The following is a 20366-nucleotide window of genomic DNA, read 5'->3' on the forward strand; positions in this document are numbered from 1 at the left end:
CAGTTGAGCTTTCTGCAAATGTCAGAGGGCCAGTGCCGAAGAAGACTGTGCCTGTCCCATGGCACTGTCACATCTCAAATATGTTGGCAGCGGAGGTCGCTTCCAAAATCAAAAAGGGATGCTATAGTTAATTCATTGCAACAGTCTTTAAAAAGGGGAAGAACGTTCACATCTATTCCTTAACCATAAAGTATATTAAAGTGACTAGCTGAGACCCACAAAACATCTGCGGCAAAATTAGTATCTTTATTGCATCAATACTTTAAATCCCCATTCCATCCATCCACCCCATGTCATTCCTCACCAGCTATACTCAATCATCCCTCATAACATCCCTGTCCCACCCCTTCTTCCTATGTCATCCCCATCCCTCCCATGCCGCTTCCCCGCCCATCCCTCCCAGGACGTGCCCTTGTGCAGATCACCACTACATGCCGTTGGAAGTTCACTCCTTCAACTTTTCTCTTTGGGTATCATCCCAATAACTGAGGCTGGGGGCCAGTACCTGAGGCACGTGCACAAGGCTCTGCCCACCAATTCAATCCACCGACCAGAAAACGTGGACAAACTGTATTATACAAGACAGCACACTATTACAAATCTAATTCACTACACTTATTGCTATTACCACAAACTCAAAACAAATGTGTCTTTCTTGCTATCATGTGTGAAAGATTAATTTGGGGAAATGCTGCCTCTCTGAACAACAGCGCATAAATGAATTTACCAAGATCTTATTTTCTGCATTTGGTTACCATGGACTATTGACAAGATATGGATGGCAGCTTGATTAATGCAAAAAAGAAATTTGGGTGTAGCAAATTCTCATGGAAAAAAACTCTGCAGAACTTACAATTCTCTGCAGATTCATACCAACTCTATACAGTACAATGCGTGCATGCTCAACTGATTTGAGAAATAAAGCATTCTCGTAGTTGCAATAAAAGTGTTAGAATTTGTTAAAATGAGGATTAATAATTCATTAGGAGTAGCAATTAACAATTTACATTATCCTTTAGCAAAAGTTACGAACTTCGCTCATACCCCAGTAAGAGTCAACACTTTCGAGAATGGCTGGAACATTTTGCAAACGTATGGAGTGAAGTAGCCAGTTTTTGATGAGAATAGATTTTTCTGAAGCTTGTTCAAAATCTGGCAAAAGTTTTCAAGTATTGATAAAATAAATGCTTGCAAAAAGATGTATGAATCCTAACAATTCCCCTGAATTAACCACTTCTAATAACTAGAAGCCAACACACAGATGCACTTGTACTTACTTCTTCGTTTGCCTATTTCCATATTAGATGTTGCTGCTTCGTGAAGAAGCACCATGCCCAATGTTATAGCAGCATCTGCAATTGTTGGTTAAGATAGAACTTGTTGCAAATTCAGATCAATTATTGTCACAGAACACCTTTAAAATCCTATGGTTAACACAAATGCATTTACTGAAAAACACAAGTTAATTGCCAAGGAAATATAGGGTCACTCAAAATTTCTTCCAAATGCTAAAGTACCACTTTAACACTTATAACCAGAAATGCTAAGTTTCCCATCTTCTCCTCCTGAGAGCCAGGTCTCTTTTATTGCCACAATCTCATCGTCCCATGTGGCAACTTGTGCCTCCAGCTCACCAACCTTATTGACCATATTATGTTCATGTATGCTCATATACTCAGTCATAGTATTTCTGGTTATTAAGCCTAAGTATGATCATTCCAAGACAGCCCTGGCCCATTTCCATTTGTAACATGTCTTCCGCATCATCCTTGTATTGTCATCAAGATGAGAAAGTCATAACTGTGACAAATTGAAACTGATGTCACTAATATTCTCAAGTGATAAGATGCAAGGGATTCATGTTGTCTTTAAAATGGATCTTCAAAAGTACCCTGAAAGCAGTGCAAATGCCTGACAAATTTCAGCAGGGAATCTCATGTTTGTAACTAACCACAGACAGAATATATATTTGCTGTGTAATGGCTTCCATAAATGTGTGTTGGCATACAAGTTTAAAAAAATAAAATACAATCTGGATCACTTGTCACTCAGAATGCTGCCAGATGATTTTTCAAAAACACTGCCATTCTTTATGCACGAGACGATAAGATGGCAGTGCCTCTAGTTTTGCAAATCAATGGCTCTCAATACATGGCTGCAATAGTAAGCGGCAGGGGGGCACCAGGATAAATGAGATAAATAGGGGCACAGAAGACCAAGAGAGACAAATGGCACTAGAGTAAATAGTTCAGAAATAGGAGAGATCAGATGGGCGAAAATGTGAGGCAGTCGAAATTGGGTTTCAAAGGGCCAAATGGCCTCATTCTGCGCCGTAAATGACTGAGTATATGAGCATACATGAACATAATATGGTCAATAAAGTTGGTGAGCTGGAGGCACAAGTTCCACATGGGATGATGAGATTGTGGCAAAAACAGAGACCTAGCTCAAAGGAGAAGAAGATTGGAAACTTAGTATTTCTGGTTATAAGGTATCCTGGAAATATAGGGAAAGAAAATAAAAGGAGGTAGCAGTATTGATGAAAAATTATAGCACTGGCAAGGGATGTAGTTAAGGAGTCAAAGACAGAATCTATTTGGTTAGAATTAAGGAACAGAAGAGTTATAACGCTACTGGGTGTATACACTAGGCCACTGAGTAGTTCGAAAGAGATAGGGATGCAAATTTGGAGGCAAATGACAGGTACAAGTAGTACAGAGTAGTGATAATGGGGGAGTTCAATTATTTTAATAGAAATTGGGATAGTAACAATGCAAAGGACAAAGTGGGGGAAGAATTCCTGACAGGTCCAACACGGTTACCTTCCTCATTGGACTAATTCTGGGAATGAGGTGGAGCAAGTAGAGCATGTTTCAGTGGGAGAGCACGTGGGTACAGTGATATAAGATGTCAAACAGATTTGCAAAAGGACAAGCAATAATCAAGTGCAAAAATACTTAAATAAAAGCAAAATACTGCGGATGCTGGAAATCTGAAATAAAAACAAGAAATACTAGAACCACTCAGCAGGTCTGGCAGCATCTGTGGAAAGAGAAGCAGAGTTAACGTTTCGGGTCAGTGACCCTTCTTCGGAACTAGCAAATATTAGAAATGTCAAAGGTTATAAGCAAGTGAGGTGGGGGTGGGGCAAGAGATAACAAAGGAGAAGGTGTAGATTGGACAAGGCCACATAGCTGACCAAAAGGTCAAGGAGCAAAGGCAAACAATATGTTAATGGTGTGTTGAAAGACAAAGCATTAGTACAAATAGGGTGTTAACGGACTGAAGGTTGAACAGCAAGGACAGACATGTTTTTTTTCCAGAGACATGGGTAGAGCAGGGACAGGAATGGATGTTGCGGGTTCCGGGATTTAGATGTTTCACTAAGAACAGAGAAGATGGTAAAAGGGGGGGGGGGGGGGGGGGTGTGGCATTGTTAATCAAGGAAAGTATTACAGCGGCAGAAAGGACGTTTGAGGACTCGTCTACTGAGGTAGTCTGGGCCAAGGTTAGAAACAGGAGAGGAGAGGTCACCCTGTTGGGAGTTTTCTATAGACCTCCAAATAGTTCCAGAGATGTAGAGAAAAGGATAGCAAAGATGATTCTTGACAGGAGCGAGAGTAACAGGGTAGTGGTTATGGGGGACTTTAACTTTCCAAATATTGACTGGAAATACTATAGTTCGAGTACTTTAGATGGGTCTGTTTTTGTCCAGTGTGTGCAGGAGGGTTTTCTGACACAGTATGTAGACAGGCCAACCAGGGGCGATGCCACATTGGATTTGGTACTGGGTAATGAACCCGGCCAGGTGTTAGATTTAGAAGTTGGTGAGCACTTTGGTGATAGTGATCACAATTTGGTTAGGTTTACCTTAGCGATGGGCAGGGACAGGTATATACCGCAGGGCAAGAATTATAGCTGGGGGAAAGGAAATGATGATGCGATTAGGCAAGATTTAGGATGCGTAGGATGGGGAAGGAAACTGCAGGGGATGGGCACAATCGAAATGTGGAGCTTATTCAAGGAGCAGCTGCTGCGTGTCCTTGATAAGTATGTACCTGTGAGGCAGGGAGGAAGTTGTCGAGCGAGGGAGCCGTGGTTTACTAAAGAAGTTGAAGAGCTTGTCAAGAGGAAGAAGGCGGCTTATGTTAGGATGAGACGTGAAGGCTCAGTTAGGGCGCTTGAGAGTTACAAGCTAGCCAGGAAGGATCTAAAGGGAGAGATAAGAAGAGCAAGGAGAGGACACGAGAAGTCATTGGCGGATAGGATCAAAGAAAACCCTAAGGCTTTCTATAGGTATATCAGGAATAAAAGAATGACTAGAGATAGGTTAGGGCCAATCAAGGATAGTAGTGGGAAGTTGTGTGTGGAATCGGAGGAGATAGGGGAAGCGTTAAATGAATATTTTTCGTCAGTATTTACAGTGGAGAAAGAAAATGTTGTCGAGGAGAATACTGAGATACAGACTACTAGGCTAGATGGGATTGAGGTTCACAAGGAGGAGGTGTTAGAAATTTTGGAAAGTGTGAAAATAGATAAGTCCCCTGGGCCAGATGGGATTTATCCTAGGATTCTCTGGGAAGCCAGGGAGGAGGATTGCACAGCCTTTGTCCTTGGTCTTTATGTCGTCATTGTCGACAGGAATAGTGCCGGAAGACTGGAGGATAGCAAATGTTGTCCCCTTGTTCAAGAAGGGGAGTAGAGACAGCCCTGGTAATTATAGACCTGTGAGCCTTACTTCGGTTGTGGGTAAAATGTTGGAAAAGTTTATAAGAGATAGGATTTATAATCATCTTGAAAAGAATAAGTTCATTAGAGATAGTCAGCACGGTTTTGTGAAGGGTAGGTGTTGCCTCACAAACCTTATTGAGTTTTTTGACAAGGTGACCAAACAGGTGGATGAGGGTAAAGCCGTGGATGTGGTCTATATGGATTTCAGTAAGGCGTTTGATAAAGTTCCCCACGGTAGGCTATTGCAGAAAATAAAGAAGTATGGGATCGAAGGTGAATTAGTGCTTTGGATCAGAAATTGGCTAGCTGAAAGAAGACAGAGGGTGGTGGTTGATGGTAAATGTTCATCCTGGAGTATAGTTTCTAGTGGTGTACCACAAGGATCTGTTTTGGGGCCACTGCTGTTTGTCATTTTTATAAATGACCTGGATGAGGGTGTAGAAGGGTGGGTTAGTAAATTTGCGGATGACACGAAGGTCGGTGGAGTTGTGGATAGTGCCGAAGGATGTTGTAGGTTACAGAGGGACATAGATAGGCTGCAGAGCTGGGCTGAGAGATGGCAAATGGAGTTTAATGCGGAAAAGTGTGAGGTGATTCACTTCGGAAGGAGTAACAGGATTGCAGAATACTGGGCTAATGGGAAGATTCTTGGTAGTGTAGATGAGCAGAGAGATCTTGGTGTCCAGGTACATAAATCCCTGAAAGTTGCCACCCAGGTTAATAGAGCTGTTAAGAAGGCATATGGTGTGTTAGCTTTTATTAGTAGGGGGATCGAGTTTAGGAGCCACGAGGTCATGCTGCAGCTGTACAGAACTCTGGTGCGGCCGCACCTGGAGTATTGCGTGCAGTTCTGGTCACCGCATTTTAGGAAGGATGTGGAAGCTTTGGAAAAGGTGCAGAGGAGATTTACTAGGATGTTGCCTGGTATGGAGGGAAGGTCTTACGAGGAAAGGCTGAGGGACTTGAGGTTGTTTTCGTTACAGAGAAGGAGGAGAAGAGGTGACTTAATAGAGACATACAAGATAATCAGAGGGTTGGACAGGGTGGATAGTGAGAGCCTTTTTCCTCGGATGGTGATGGCAAACACGAGGGGACATAGCTTTAAGTTGAGGGGTGATAGATATAGGACAGATGTCAGAGGTAGTTTCTTTACACAGAGTAGTAGGGGCGTGGAACGCCCTGCCTGCAACAGTAGTAGACTCGCCAACTTTAAGGGCATTTAAGTGGTCATTGGATAGACAAATGGATGAAAATGGAATAGTGTAGGTCAGATGGTTTCACAGGTCGGCGCAACATCGAGGGCTGAAGGGCCTGTACTGCGCTGTACTGTTCTATGTTCTATGTCTGAAAATGATGTGAAATTCAATTGTAGTAAACGATCAGGATAGCAACAGACTTCAGTCATAGACAGAGACAGACTGGTGACATGGACAGACAAATGGAAGAAATTTAACACAGAAGTGTAAAGTGATTCATTTTGGTAGGAAGAACGAGTAGAGGCAATATGAACTAAATGGTATAATTTTCAAGGGCAGGCAGGAACAGAGACCTTGGGGTGTATGTACACCAAATCTTTGAAAGGCAGGACAAGTTGAGAAGGCTGTTAAAAAGCATATGGGATCCTTGGCTTTGTCAAGATGCACAGAATACAAAAGCAAGGAAGTTATGTTAAACCTTTCTAAAACACTGTTTAGGTCTCAGATGAAGTTGTTTTTAATTCTGGACACTACACTTTAGGAAGAGTGTCAAGGCGAGATTTACTAGAATGGTACTAGGAATGAGGGACTTCAGTTCAGTGCAAGACTGGAGAAGTTGGGACTGTTCTCCTTAAAGTAGAGAAGGTTTGAGGAGATTTAGTAGATGTTTTTCAAGTCATGAATGGTTTCAATAGAGTAAGTAAGCAAAAACTATTTCCAGTTGCAGAAGGGTCAGTAACTGAAGGACACAGATTTAAGGTGACTGGCAAAAGAACTAGAGGCGACACGAAGAAACATTAAAAAAAAAACACAGCAAGTTGTTGTCTGGAATTCATTGCCTGAAAAGGGTGATGGAAGCAGATTCAATAATAAAAGGGAACTGGATAAACACTTGAAAGGAAAAAGTGCAGAGCTATGGGGAAAGAGCAGAAGGAGTGGGACTACTTGTTTAGATCTACCAAAGAGCCAGCACAGGCACGATGAGCCTCCTTTTGTCCTGTATCAGTCTATAATTCTAAATAACAAAACCTGATTATGCTGTATTTATAATTCCGTGGAAAAGTAGTTTTAACCCTACTGTTCTCTCTGGGATTTACATTTTGGTCATGTCCCATCCCAATCACTTTTTCCTTCATCCCCTTTTAGATGCCACACCATTTTTTCCACACAAGGAAGATTCAACCAAAGTCACAAATTTCTCCACTAATACTGTAAATATCTTGTAAATATAACCTATAGGACATGATCCTCAAATCAATCCCTACCTCTCGCCACTCTTCTGCTCATCCTAAAATATGTGATGCCCCCATCTCAGCTCTCTATCTAGGTGCTCAATCCAAGAGTGGATGATGCTCAACCACCAGCAGCTATGAATATCAGTCAATTAGCAGACCAAACTGGAAATCTTAGGTTGGCAGTCTTGCAGGTGACTGGGTACTTTTGATCCTGCATTTTTATGATAACCAGGTAAACGAGGAGGAGGAGCGGACATAAAAGATCTTAACCATAAAAACGGAAAACAATTTCAAACAAACTGTAAATAATAGTTATTAAATTAATGATCATTTTCTATTCCCAGCAAAGATTGATAGCTCTTCAATATTTAAAACATTGTGCTACAGTCAAGGCCAAAGGATACTCAGCAAAATAACAATGTGTGTTTCAGCTACAAACTGCGCTTGACTGCTTCCATGAATGTAACTCTGCAAATAGAAAAAGCAACAATGGTTAAAGGCTCATTCATTTAAGATTTCAATTTTACCATCTTACAGCTTTTGGGGTTATAAAATGGTCAATCTAAACTGTAGATTACATTTAGGCCCTCAATCTCTCTTCAGTACAAAATCATAGAATGGCAACAGCACAGAAGGAAGTCACTTAGCCAGTCACATCTGTGCTGACTCTCTGCAAGAGCAACTCAGCAAGTCCCACTTCCCCAATCCTTTTCCCCATAACCCTGCAAATTTTCTCTTCAGGTGCTTATTCAATTCCCTTTTGAAAGTCATGATTGAGACTGTGTTCACCACATTCTTAGGCAGTGCATTCCAGATTCTGATCATGCAATGCGTAAAAGTTTTTCATTTCACCATTCGTTCTTTTGCCAATGGGAACAGTTTCCCTTTATCTACTCTGTCAAGCCTCTCATGATTTTGAACACCTGCATCAAAACTCCTCTCAACCTTCTCTTCTCTAAGCAGAAGAACACCCAGCTTCTCAAATCTATCCACGTAACGGGAGTCCCTCATCCCTGGAACCATTTTTGTAAATCTTTTCTGCACCCTCTCTAAAGCCTTCACATCCTTACTAAAGTGTGGTGTTCAGAATTGGATACAATACTCCAGTTGAGGCTGAACCAGTGTTTTATAAAGATGCATCATAACTTCCTTGCTTTTCTACTCTATGCCTCCATTTATAAAGATCAGGATTCCATATATCTTTTTTAACCACTTACTCAACCAACATCAACGATTTGTGTACATATACCTTCAGATCTGTTCCTGCACCCACTTTAGAACTGTGCCTTTTATTTTATATGGTCTCCTCATCCTTCCTACCAAAATCTGTGCCTTTACATTTCTCTGCATTAAATTTTATCTGCCACATGCCCTTGTCCTCTTGAAGTCTATCACTTTCCTCCTCATAGTTCACAATACTTCCAAGTTTTGTGTTATCAATAACTTTTAAACTGTGCCTTGTACACCCAGGCCTAGGTAAGTTATATATAAAGAAAAGCAGTGTTCCTTGTACCAATCCCTGAGAGAATACCACTGTATACCTTCCCCTAGTCCAAAAAACAATTGTTCACCCCTACTGTTTCCTGTCACTCAGCCAACCTCATATCCATGCTGCCATTGTCCCTTTTATTTCATGGGCTTCAACTTTGCTGACAAGCCTATTATGTGGCACTTTAGCAAATGCCTTTTGGAAGCCCATGTACACCATATCAACTACATTGCCCTCATCAATCCTCTGTTACCTCAACAAAAAACTCAATCAAGTTACACAAACACCATTTGCCTTTAACAATTCCGTGCTAGCTTTCCTTCATTAATTCATGCTTGTCCAAGTTATGTTCATTTTGTCCCAGATTATCGTTTCTAAAAGCTTTCCCACCAAGGTTAAACTGACTAGCCTGCAGTTGCTGGGTTTATCCTCACACCCTTTTTTGAACAAGGGTGTAGCATTTGCAGTTCCCCAGTCCTCTGGCAACATCCCCATATGTAAGGAAGACTGGAGGATTTTGGCCAGTACCTCTGCAATTTCTACATTTACTTCCCTCAGCATCCTCAGATGCATGCTATCTGGTCTTGGTGACTTAACATTTAAGCACAGCCAGCCTAATACATCCCTTATCAATTTTTAGCCCATCCATTATCTCAACTATTTCCTCTTTCACTATGACTTTGTCTGCGTCCGTTTCCTCATTTAGTACCTCAGTCATGCCCTCTACCTCCATGTGTAGATCCCCTCATTGGCCCTTGATCAGCCCCACCCCTCCTCTTACTACCCTTTCACCTTTTAAAAATTCTTTCATGGGATGTGGGCATCGTTGGCAAGGCCAGCATTTGTTGCCCAACCCTAACTGCCCTCGAGAAGGTGGTGATGAGCCACTTTCTTGAATCGCTGCAAGTCCATCTGGTGCAGGTACACCCACAGTACTGTTAGGGAGGGAGTTCAAGGATTTTGATCCAGCAACAGTGAAGGAACAGCAATATATTTCCAAGTCAGGATGGTGGGAGACTTCGAGGCGAACTTGCAGGTGGTGGCGTTTCCATGCATTTGCTGTCCTTGTTCTTCTAGGTGGTAAAGGTTGCGGGTTTGAAAGGTGCTGTCAAAGGAGCCTTGGTGCATTGCTGCAGTGCATCTTGCAGAAGTTACACACAGCTGCCACTGTGTTCCGATGTTGGAGGTAGTGAATGTTTAAGCTGATGGATGGGGTGCCGATCAAGCGGGCTGCTTTGTCCTGGATGGTGTGGAGCTTCTTGAGTGTTAGTGGAGCTGCACCCACCCAGGCAAATGGACAGTATTCCATCACACTCCTGACTTGTGCCTTGTAGATGGTGGACAGGCTTTGGTGAGTCAGGAGATGGAGTTGGGGGATTCCCAGTTTCTGACCTGCTTTAGTAGCCACAGTACTCATATGGCTACTCCAGTTCAGTTTCTGATCAATAGTTACCCCCAGGATGCTAATAGTGGGGCATTCAGCAATGGTAATGTTATTGAATGTCAGGGGGAGATGATTAGATTCTCTTATTGGAGATGGTCATTGCTAGGCATGCGTGTGGCACGAATGTTACTTATCACTTATCAGCTCAAGCCTGAATGTTGCCCAGGTCTTGCCGCATATGGACAGGGAATGCTTCAGTATCGGAGGAGGTGCAAATGGTACTGAACATCGTACAGTGAACATCCCCACTTCTGACCTTATGATGGAGGGAAGGTCATTGATAAAGCAGCTGAAGATGGTTGGACCTAGGACACTACCCTGAGGATCTCCTGAAGCAATGTCCTGAGACTGAGATTATTGACCTCCAACCACATCTTCCTTTGTGCCTAGAGAAGACTTTTAGATTCCCTTTTATGATAGCGGCCATTCTCTTCTCATATTCCCTCTTTGCCTCTCGTTTCCTTTTTCACTTCCCCTTTGAACATTCTATATTCAGCTTGGCTCTCACTTGTATAATCAACCTGACATCTGTCATACAAACCCTTTTTTGGCTTCATCTTACTATCCATCTCTTTTGCCATCCAGGAGGTCTGGCTTGAGTGTCCCACCTTTCCCTCGTGGGAATGTACTTCGGCTGAACCTGAACCACCTCCACTTTAAAAGCAGCCGGTTATTTTGTTGCAATTTTGCCTGCCAATCTTTGATTTCAGATCCGTTCGCACCCCACTGAAATTGGTCCTCATCCAATTAAGTATTTTTACTCTAGATTGCTCCTCATCCTTCTCCACAGCTAACCTAAACCTCATTATACTATGATCACTTTCCCCTAAATGTTTCCCTACTGACACTTGATTCACTTCATTCCCCAGAACCAAATCCAGCAGTGCCTTCCTCGTTGGGCTGGAAACATATTAATCTAGATTATGTTTCTGGGCACACTTCAGAAATTCTTCTGCCCCTCTGCTCTTTACATTATTTCTATCCCAGTCTATATTGGGATAAACTCTCCAATTATCACTACTTTATAGTTCCTGTACCTCCTTAATTTCCTTGCAAATTTGCTCCTCCTTATCTTTCCCACTAGTTGGTGGCCTATAGAATACACCCAGTATTGTAACACACCTCTATTGTTTCTTTCTCTAACCAAATAGATTCTGTTCTTGACTCTTCCAGGACATCCTCTCTTTCCAACACTAATATTCTCCTTCATCATTAATGTCAATCCTCCTTTCTTTCCTTCCCTATAATTTCCTGAACACTTTGTAAAAAGGAATATTTAGTACCCAGTCCTGCCCTTGAGAGAGCCAGGTCGCCGTTATCACCACATTATATTCCATGTGGCTATTTGTGCCTGCAGCTCAATCTTATATACCATGCTTTGTGCATTTACATGCATGCACTGTAAACCTAAATTAAAACTTATTGCATTCCCTTAGTCTGAACCCATCTAATACCTTACTATTTCTTACTCTGGTGATTTTTGCCTCCCCATCCTTTTCCTATCCGGAGTGGTGTGAAACAGGGCTGTGTTCTCGCACCAACATTGTTAGGGATCTTCTTTTCCCTGCTGCTCTCACATGCGTTCAAGTCTTAAGAAGGAATTTTCCTCCACACAAGATCAGATGGCAGGTTGTTCAACCTTGCCCGTCTTACAGCGAAGACCAAAGTACGGAAAGTCTTCATCAGGGAACTCCTCTTTGCTGATGATGCTGCATTAACATCTCACACTGAAGAGTGTCTGCAGAGACTCATCGACAGGTTTGCAGCTGCCTCCAACAAATTTGGCCTAACCATCTGCCTCAAGAAAACGAACATCATGGAACAGGACGTCAAATGCTCCATCCATCAATATCGGCGACCACGCTCTGGAAGTGGCTCAAGAGTTCACCTACCTAGGCTCAACTATCACCAGTAACCTGTCTCTCGATGCAGAAATCAACAAGCGCATGGGAAAGGCTTCCACTGCTATGTCCAGACTGGCCAAGAGAGTGTGGGAAAATGGCGCACTGACACGAAACACAAAAGTCCGAGTGTATCAAGCCTGTGTCCTCAGTACCTTGCTCTATGGCAGCGAGGCCTGGACAACGTATGTCAGCCAAGAGCGACGTCTCAATTCATTCCATCTTCGCTGCCTCTGGAGAATCCTTGGCATCAGGTGGCAGGACCGTATCTCCAACACAGAAGTCCTCGAGGCGGGCAACATCCTCAACATATATACCCTACTGAGCCAGCGGCGCTTGAGATGGCTTGGCCATGTGAGCCGCATGGAAGATGGCAGGATCCCCAAGGAAGCATTGTACAGTGAGCTCGTCACTGGTATCAGACCCACCTGCCGCCCATGTCTCCGCTTTAAAGACGTCTGCAAACGCGACATGAAGTCCTGTGACATTGATCAGAAGTCGTGGGAGTCAGTTGCCAGTGATCGCCAGAGCTGGCGGACAGCCATAAAGGCGGGGATAAAGTGTGGCGAGTCGAAGAGACTTAGCTACTGGCAGGAAAAAAGACAGAAGCGCAAAGCGAGAGCCAACTGTGTAACAGCCCCGGCAACCAATTTTATCTGCAGCGCCTGTGGAAGAGTCTGTCACTCTAGAATTGGACTTTATAGCCACTCCAGGCGCTGCTTCACAAACCACTGGCCACCTCCAGGCACTAACCCATTGTCTCTCGAGACAAGGAGACCAAAGAAAGAAAGATTCCCTCTTAGTCTGAACCCACCTAATACCTTACTATTTCTTATTTGTGATTTTTGCCTCTCCCCATCCTTTGTGAACATTGTTTCTCTTTTCTAATACAGGTCTAATCCAGGTTCCCATCCCCCTGCCATGTTAGTTTAAACCTTCCTCAACAGTACTAGCAAACTGCTTTTGAAGATATTGATCCCAGTTCTGTTGAGGTGCAACCCATCCAGCCTGTATAGACACCACCTCCCTCACGACATGTCCTTATGTCCCAGGAATCTAAAGTCCTCCCTTCCTGTGCCATCTCTCCAGCCAAGCATTCATCTGCTCTGTCCTCCTATATTTATACTCACTACTGCGTGGCATCAGGAGTAATCTGGAGATTACTACCTTTAAAGGTCCCACTTGCTGGACTCCTCCCTAAAGTCTGCCTGCAAGACCATATTCCTCTTCCTATCCATGTCATTGCTACCAATATGGACCATGACCGCTGGATGTTCACCACTGCCCCACCCCTCCTCACATTCCTCTGCAGCTGCTCATGACATCCTTGACCCTGACACCAGGGAGGCAACATACCATCCTGGAATCACATCTGCGGCCGCAGAAATGTCTGCATGTTCACAACTATAGCACCCCCATCACTGCGGCTTTCCCAATATTCCTCCTGCCCCCCTGTACGGTTGAGTCACCAGCGGTGCCATAGACTTGGTTTATCTGTGAAGTGCAGCCGGATCCATCACTCACACCAGTAGTCAGAACTGAATAAATCGGTTGGAGAGACAGATGCACTCAGAGGACTTCTGCACTATCTGCCTGGTCTTGTTTGACTGTCTGGCGGTCCCCCAATCCCCCTCTGCCTGCACACCTTTAAGCTGCGGCGTGACCAGCTCTAGAAATGTGCTATCCATGAAACTCAGTCTTGTGGATGTACCATAGCTACCACTCAAGCTCTGAAACCCAGAACTTGAGCTCCTCCTGCAGAGTTCACTATTACTGTCTTACACTCCCATCCAGGTCCCCACTATAACTGCTAGTCCTGCTAAAGTGGATTAGACGGAGATCCCTCTCCCTTCAATGCCACTAATGGGAGTGATTCTGGCTACTATGTAATGTGGGAAAAATCTCAAGTTCCCAACTACTGTATACAGCTCTCAGAATCAGTGGCATGAGTGCCGCTAAGGAATGAGGTGCTCTGTCATGTTCTAATCCATTAAGGCCAGATGCGACAGAAGAATGGATGGCAATAGGGGAATGGCAATGGATGGAAAAGGAAAAAATATTAAGGGAAGAAAGTGCCCATTTGAATATAGCTGTGGAAGATGAGTAACATCCTGAACTTAGTTGGCATGGGGGGAAAAAAAAAAAAAGAGAAAAGTGCCAGATTGAATTGTGGAAAGGGGATGAGTTGAAAGAAAATGTCACTGTAAGGTTTTGGTGTTAGCGACATACCAGTTGGATATGGCAATGTGATTACTGAGGTAGCCTTTGGGGAATGAATGACCCGGTTAATCTGCTGAAAATCCAAATGTCATTTGTTTTTCTTTAAAAAAAAATAATAATTCTGAAATATGTGTTACGGCCAGGGGAGAAAGGTGGCCAGGGGTCCCTCTCAGCCTTCACCTGGTCTTGCCGTAACAAGGTTTAATTTTAAACACACCGTGTTTTCAACTCCCCCTTGGTGAATCCTTGTTCACCACTTTCCAATTATAAGGCAAAGAAACCAGCAATGTTTTCTTAGGTTTAAAGAAAAGGTAGAAATTTATTAAAATTTAATCTTAAACTCTAATTTGGTTGATGCCTACGGATACGAAACGCACCCACGCTAGCACGGATACAAGATACACATATGCAAACAGAGACAGAAAAGAGAAGAAAAATAAAGTGAAAAAGTTTGAGGCAATATCTAAAGAGTTTTTGTTAGGGTTCTTCGAACTCACTGTAGAGTCCTTGATTGTAGATAGATCTTGCTTTTCGTTGGGGCTCAGTTTTCTTCTTAAACCTTGTTTGCTGTAGGAGACTTTTCTCTCTTGGGATTCAAAGGCTTGTGAGAAAGAGATGGGAGCAGACAGGAGAGATCTTCTCAATTCAAGAGCAAACAGACTTTGAGTTCAAACTGTTGGTACAATTCAGAAAAACCCAGGTTGTCAAGCAGGTTAAGTCATCTGACTAACTGGTCTGACCACGTCTTGGACTGTATCACCTTAGTAGTCTCTGGAATGCTCCTCTTTCACACAATACCTGATCAAGGTCCATTGTGGGTTGAATGTGTCAGGGAATGGTCCTTTGACCTTCCAAGCACCGTCTATTAATATGCAAATGTCTTTTCCAGCCACGGCTGATCTGTTTAACAAGTCCTTTCTTCACTCCAGTAACAGTCTAAAATCAATGTTCATGACAAAATTAATGTGCCTCATGCTTGGCAGGTGGAGGCCTAGCATGACACCTCCACACCCAGCGGATTGAAATGCAATTTGAGAAAAGGCGCATTTCATTAAAAGGGTCGAAAGAATATAGAAGATACAGAAAAAAACGTGCATTTCTCTCATTCATTCACAAATCCTAAAACATATTAAAATCGCCCCTTTTTTGGCATCCCAATAAACATGCGGTTCTTTTTTTGGGGAAGTTTCTTTTCCATTTGCCCATTTCCATGGCTGCCTAGGGTCTTTGTTCCTGCTCAGCTAATTCTATTGTCAGGAGAGTCAGTAGTGGGTGGGTCTATCCTGAACTCTCCTTCAGTGCTTTGCTGAGTCATGCAAAGGCTTTTGACTTTAGGGGGAAATGAGTGTTTTTCTTTTTTCTGACTGTGGGGAAGGATTCTTTGCTACTCTCCGCTTTGCCCTCTGGGGCACTCCTGCCTGCAGGTATTTGTGCAGACTCTACTCTGTGGCACTTTGACTAGGTGAGGCATCACCCTCAGTTTCTCTGCCCCCTAGGTGTCCTTCTTGGTCTCTGCAGGTTCCTGTAAATGCGGTTAGCAACTCTGGTGGGGTGCTTCCAGAGTCTGCATTTATGTAGGAGGATGTGGGGTCTAACTTTTCACATTTTTCAGAGTTGGCTGACCGGACAGTAGGGGTTTTCATCCAGGATTCTTCCAGGACTTCCTTTAACTTGCCTTGTTCAAGTTTTCCCCTTCCCTGTCTAACCTTTTGCCAGCCTTGTGCCTGCTTGTCCCTTTTTGTTCTCGGCGGGGCTCACTTACAGTTCACCAGCCCTCTGCCGGAGGGTCCTCCTAACACCAGTACAGGACTTAGGAGTGCAGGTTTCACTGTAGGTTGGGGTTTCCCTCAACCTGGCACATGTGGCAACCCCTGCAGTACTCCATCACATCTTTGTGGAGTTTTGGCCAGTCAAACCGCTGTCTTATGCAGGCTTTGGTCTTTCGTATACCAGCATGTACAACTACTGTTGTCTTGTGGGTGCTTCATATTTCTCTCCAGTATCACTAATTGGTAAACAACTGTCCACTTGCTCTCAGGTCTTTGAGGAGAACTCCATTTCTTCATCAGTACCCTATTCTTTAAATAGCAATCAGGGACTCCCTCTGCTTCACTTTCAGACTGGGCAGCCTGTGCTAACTCTTGCAATACTGGGTTGGCTCACTGAGCCTTCACTAGGGAAAATTCATTTACTCCATTCCCTGGATCTCCTAACTTTCCGAAGAAAGTCTGACAGACAGACCTGGTTATCTGCCTGCAGTGCCAATTGAGTTTCCTCTGGGGGAGCTGGTTTGATCATGGCCTGATCCATTACACAATCAGGGAAACTGCATTTCCTGCCACTGCCCTGTCTCTCTGACCTCCTGCTGTCTTTCTTTCACTATGGGGGGGTGGGGGGCTACCACCTTCACCCCTGCCAAATCATTACCTAGCAGCACGTCACCCCATCCACAGGCAAACTAGGGACAATCCCTATGGTCACCAGTCCCAAAACTAAGTCGCACACCGGGCGCACCTGGTGTGCAGGTTAAGGCATACACTGCCCTCCAATACCATTCACCACCATTCTGGTGTTTGCACTCTCTGGGGGAAAGATCAGGCCTATTCCCAGTAAAAGGGATCTAGTGGCCTCTGTGTCCCTGAGAATTACTATGGGCTTGCTTGCCCCACTTGACAGGTATGGGGTTATTTTCCCTTCAAACACAAAACCCTCATAACCTTCAGGAATCCTATTCAAGTTTCCTGCACTTGCAGCCGTAAGCTTTCTGGGTGTCACTCTTACTGCGTTAAAGCCACAGCTTGTTCTGCTGGGCTTTCCATCAAGTTCCCTTCTTTACTGAGCGGGTGTGCCCTGATTAACCCTCCCGGTTTTCCCTTTAGTTTCCAGCAATCAGCTTTTAAATGCCCTACTTTATTACAATGGATATACACAGGTCTCATTCCTGCTCCCAGCACCTTCCTGTTTGGCAAGAGGAGGGCCCCCTGCGTCTCCTGCTTTCCTTTCTTTCCCAGAACAACTTGGGCTATCACCTTCCCATCCTTTGTCCTTTTCAGATTTGTGGGGGTGATTAGCAAAGGTCCTCCCCTGGGAAACCGACTTATAAATTAAAGCAAACTCATTGGCCAGAATGGCCGCTTGCCGGGCTCTCTGCTCCTCTACATGGGTCTTTTTGGAGAGTGGGAGAATGTTTTAAATTCTAACAGAATTACTTCCCTGAGATTCTCATAGCTGAGTTGTATTTTTAAAGCCCTCAGCCACTGGTCAAAAGCCAGCTGCTTACTTCTTTCAAACTCCAGATAAGTTTGAGAGTTTCTTGAGGGTTCCAAACTTTTGGCGATAGGCTTCAGGTACTCATTCATATGCACCAAGGATAGCATTTTTGGTTAGTTCATAATTTGATGAACTGTTATTTGGCAACAGGGAATAAACCTCATGGGCTTTCCCAGTTAGCTTGTAGTAAAAGAGGCCAGGTCTCAGCTGGCCATTTTAGCTGTCTTGCCAGTTTCTCAAAAGGACACAAACAATTCTTCTACATCTTCCTCTTTGAATTGTGGAATTAGTTGAGCTAGTTTTAACAATTCTGTACCCAGCCCTGAATTATGCTCCTCCATATTGGCCATGCTTTCACTGGGGTTACTTTGTCACCCCCTAGAGAGCCTTAGCTCTTTCTTCGCATTCTTTCTGGAAGGTTCTTTCTCCTGCCTCTCTTTCATTCTCCTCACGATCCTTCTGGAAGTCTCTCGCTTTCTCTCCTCAATTCAAGTTTCCTCTGTTCCAATTGTAGCTTTGCAAGCAATACCCTGTTGGGATTTACTTCTAACAACGTTTCTGCTTCCTCGGATTCAAGGGAAAAATGGTTGGCCACTAGTCTTAGGAATTCAGACTTCCTAGCCTTGCCACGTACAGTGATCCCACACTGCTCAGCCAATTACCTCAACTCCTCCATAGACAGTGCTTTTAACTTATCCCAAGTTACTTCACCCTGGCTTGGCGAGCTACTAGCTTCAGTCACAGACATGTTAGTATTTAAGCGCGCGCACACAACCACAAGAAAACCTGTATTGAAATCTTGCTCTTTTTTGATTGGAAGTGGGAAGCCAAATTGTTCCCAATTTCCCTAGTTTGTCTGTAGATAAAATCCCGTACGGTAGCCCCCAAACTTCTGTTACGACCCGGTGAGAAAGAGGTCCGGGGTCCCTCCCAGCCTTCACTGTATTTTTAGCTCCCCGTTGAATCCTTGCTCACCACTTTCCAATTATAAGGCAAAGAAAACAGCACAAACAGGTGTTCTTCGGTTTAAAGAAAAGTTGAAATTTATTAAACGTGTACTTAAACTCTAATTCAGTTGTCGCCTACGGATACACGGCGCACCCAATCTAGCATACATACACAATACACACATGCAAATAGAGGCAGAAAAGGGAAGAAAAATAAAGTGGAAAAGTTTGAGGCAATATCTGAAGTTTTTGTTACAGTTCTTCAAGCTCACTGTAGAGTCCTTCATTGTAGATAGATCTTGCTTTTCGTTAGGGCCCAGTATTCTTCTTAAACCTTGTTCACTGTAGGAGACTTTTTTCTCTTGGGATTCATGTGTCTTCAGTGGATTCAGAGGCTTGTGAGAAAGAGATGGGAGCAGACAGGAGAGATCTTCTCAGTTCAGAAGCAAACAGACTTTCAGTTCAAACGGTTTGTACAATTCAGAAAAACACAGGTTGCCAAGCAGGTTAGTCATCTGACTAACTGGTCTGACGTCTAGGATTGCATCACCCTAGTCTCTGGAATGCTCCTCTTACACACAATACCTGGTGATCAAGGTCCATTGTGGGTTGAATGCGTCCTTTGTCATTTCAAGCACAGTCTGTTAATATGCAAATGTCTTTTCCAGCCACGGCTGATCTGTTTTAACAAATCCTTTCCTCACTCCGGTTAACAGCTTAAAATCAATGGTCATGACAAAATTAATGTGCCTCATTCTTGGCAGGTGGGGGCCTAGCAGGACATATAAAAGAGCACTTAACATTAACTAGAATGCTTCAGGTAAATTTCAAAATTTTCCAATGGGGTTTCCGGTTAGAAATGCACTGCCAATTTTGTGCCTTTAACATTTGCATTTCTCCTTCAACCTCTCAAGTACATTTTTTTCTCCACCAATACAAGCAAACACGTCTTATATATCTAAAGATTAAATTATGTAGCCTTTTTCCTCATACTTAATAGGTTTATAGTCAGGGACATTCTTAGCGAATCAGGCTATTTGAGGCCAATAAGCTTTTTTGAAACTGTGTGTCAGTTTTAGCTATCTTTCTACATCACATAACATAGGAACAGGAGTCAGCATTCAGCCCCCTCAAGTCTGTTCGGCCATTCAATTAGATCATGGAGTCAAGATACAGATCAGCTATTGAACCGCTTTGGTTCTGTAACCTTTTATACCCTTACCTCTATCAAAGGAGAGAGAAACAGAGTTAATCTTTCAGGCCGATGACATTACGTCTAACTGAGCTGATGAAAGGTCATCCACCTGAAACATTAACTCTGTTTCTCTCCCCATTGATGCTGCCAGACCTGCTGAGTATTTCTTGCATTTTCTGTTTTATTTCAGATTTCCAAAATCAACTTATTTTGCTTTGGGGGGTAGTGAGGTGGTGGGGGTGGAGGGGAGAGTGTTCCAGATTTCCACTAGCCTGTGTGAAGTGCTCACTGACATCACCTCTGACCTGCCTAGTTCTAATCTGAAGATGGTTCTGGATTCCTCCACCAGAGGAAAGTTGCTGTCTATCTACCATACCAACTCCTTTAATCATCTTAAAGACCTCAGTTAGATCACCCCTTAATCTTGTATATTCAAGGGAATATATGTCTAGTCAATGCAACTTGTCTTCAAATTTAATCCTTTTAGCCCTGGTGTCATTACAGTGAATCTGTGCTGCACCCACTCCAAGGCTCTGCTGGAGGTGCGGTCCCCAAGAATGAATGTGATACTCCAGATGGGATCCAACCAGAGCTCACTACAACTGTAACATGACTTCCACCACTTTGTATTCTAGCCCTCGAGACAAAAACCAACCTCTTAATTATTTGTAATAAATATAAAATAAAAACAAGAAATGCTGGAAATACTGAACAGGTCTGGCAGCATCTGTGGAGAGA

General features: G+C 43.5%; 1 protein-coding gene across 2 annotated transcripts in view; it reads right to left on the minus strand.

Moving 5' to 3' along the window:
- LOC137377553 (magnesium transporter protein 1) overlaps window positions 1-20366 on the minus strand; it is a 53385-nt gene that overhangs the window by 4987 nt on the left and 28032 nt on the right. For both annotated transcript variants that reach the window (XM_068047286.1, XM_068047287.1), the window contains exons 7-8: window positions 7567-7630; window positions 1278-1352 (exon numbers count right to left, since the gene is read on the minus strand). In XM_068047286.1, the coding sequence (XP_067903387.1) occupies window positions 1278-1352; window positions 7567-7630 (139 nt within the window). The remainder of the gene's footprint in view (window positions 1-1277; window positions 1353-7566; window positions 7631-20366) is intronic.

The sequence above is a fragment of the Heterodontus francisci genome, chromosome 15, assembly GCF_036365525.1.
Source record: "Heterodontus francisci isolate sHetFra1 chromosome 15, sHetFra1.hap1, whole genome shotgun sequence".
NCBI lineage: Eukaryota > Metazoa > Chordata > Chondrichthyes > Heterodontiformes > Heterodontidae > Heterodontus > Heterodontus francisci.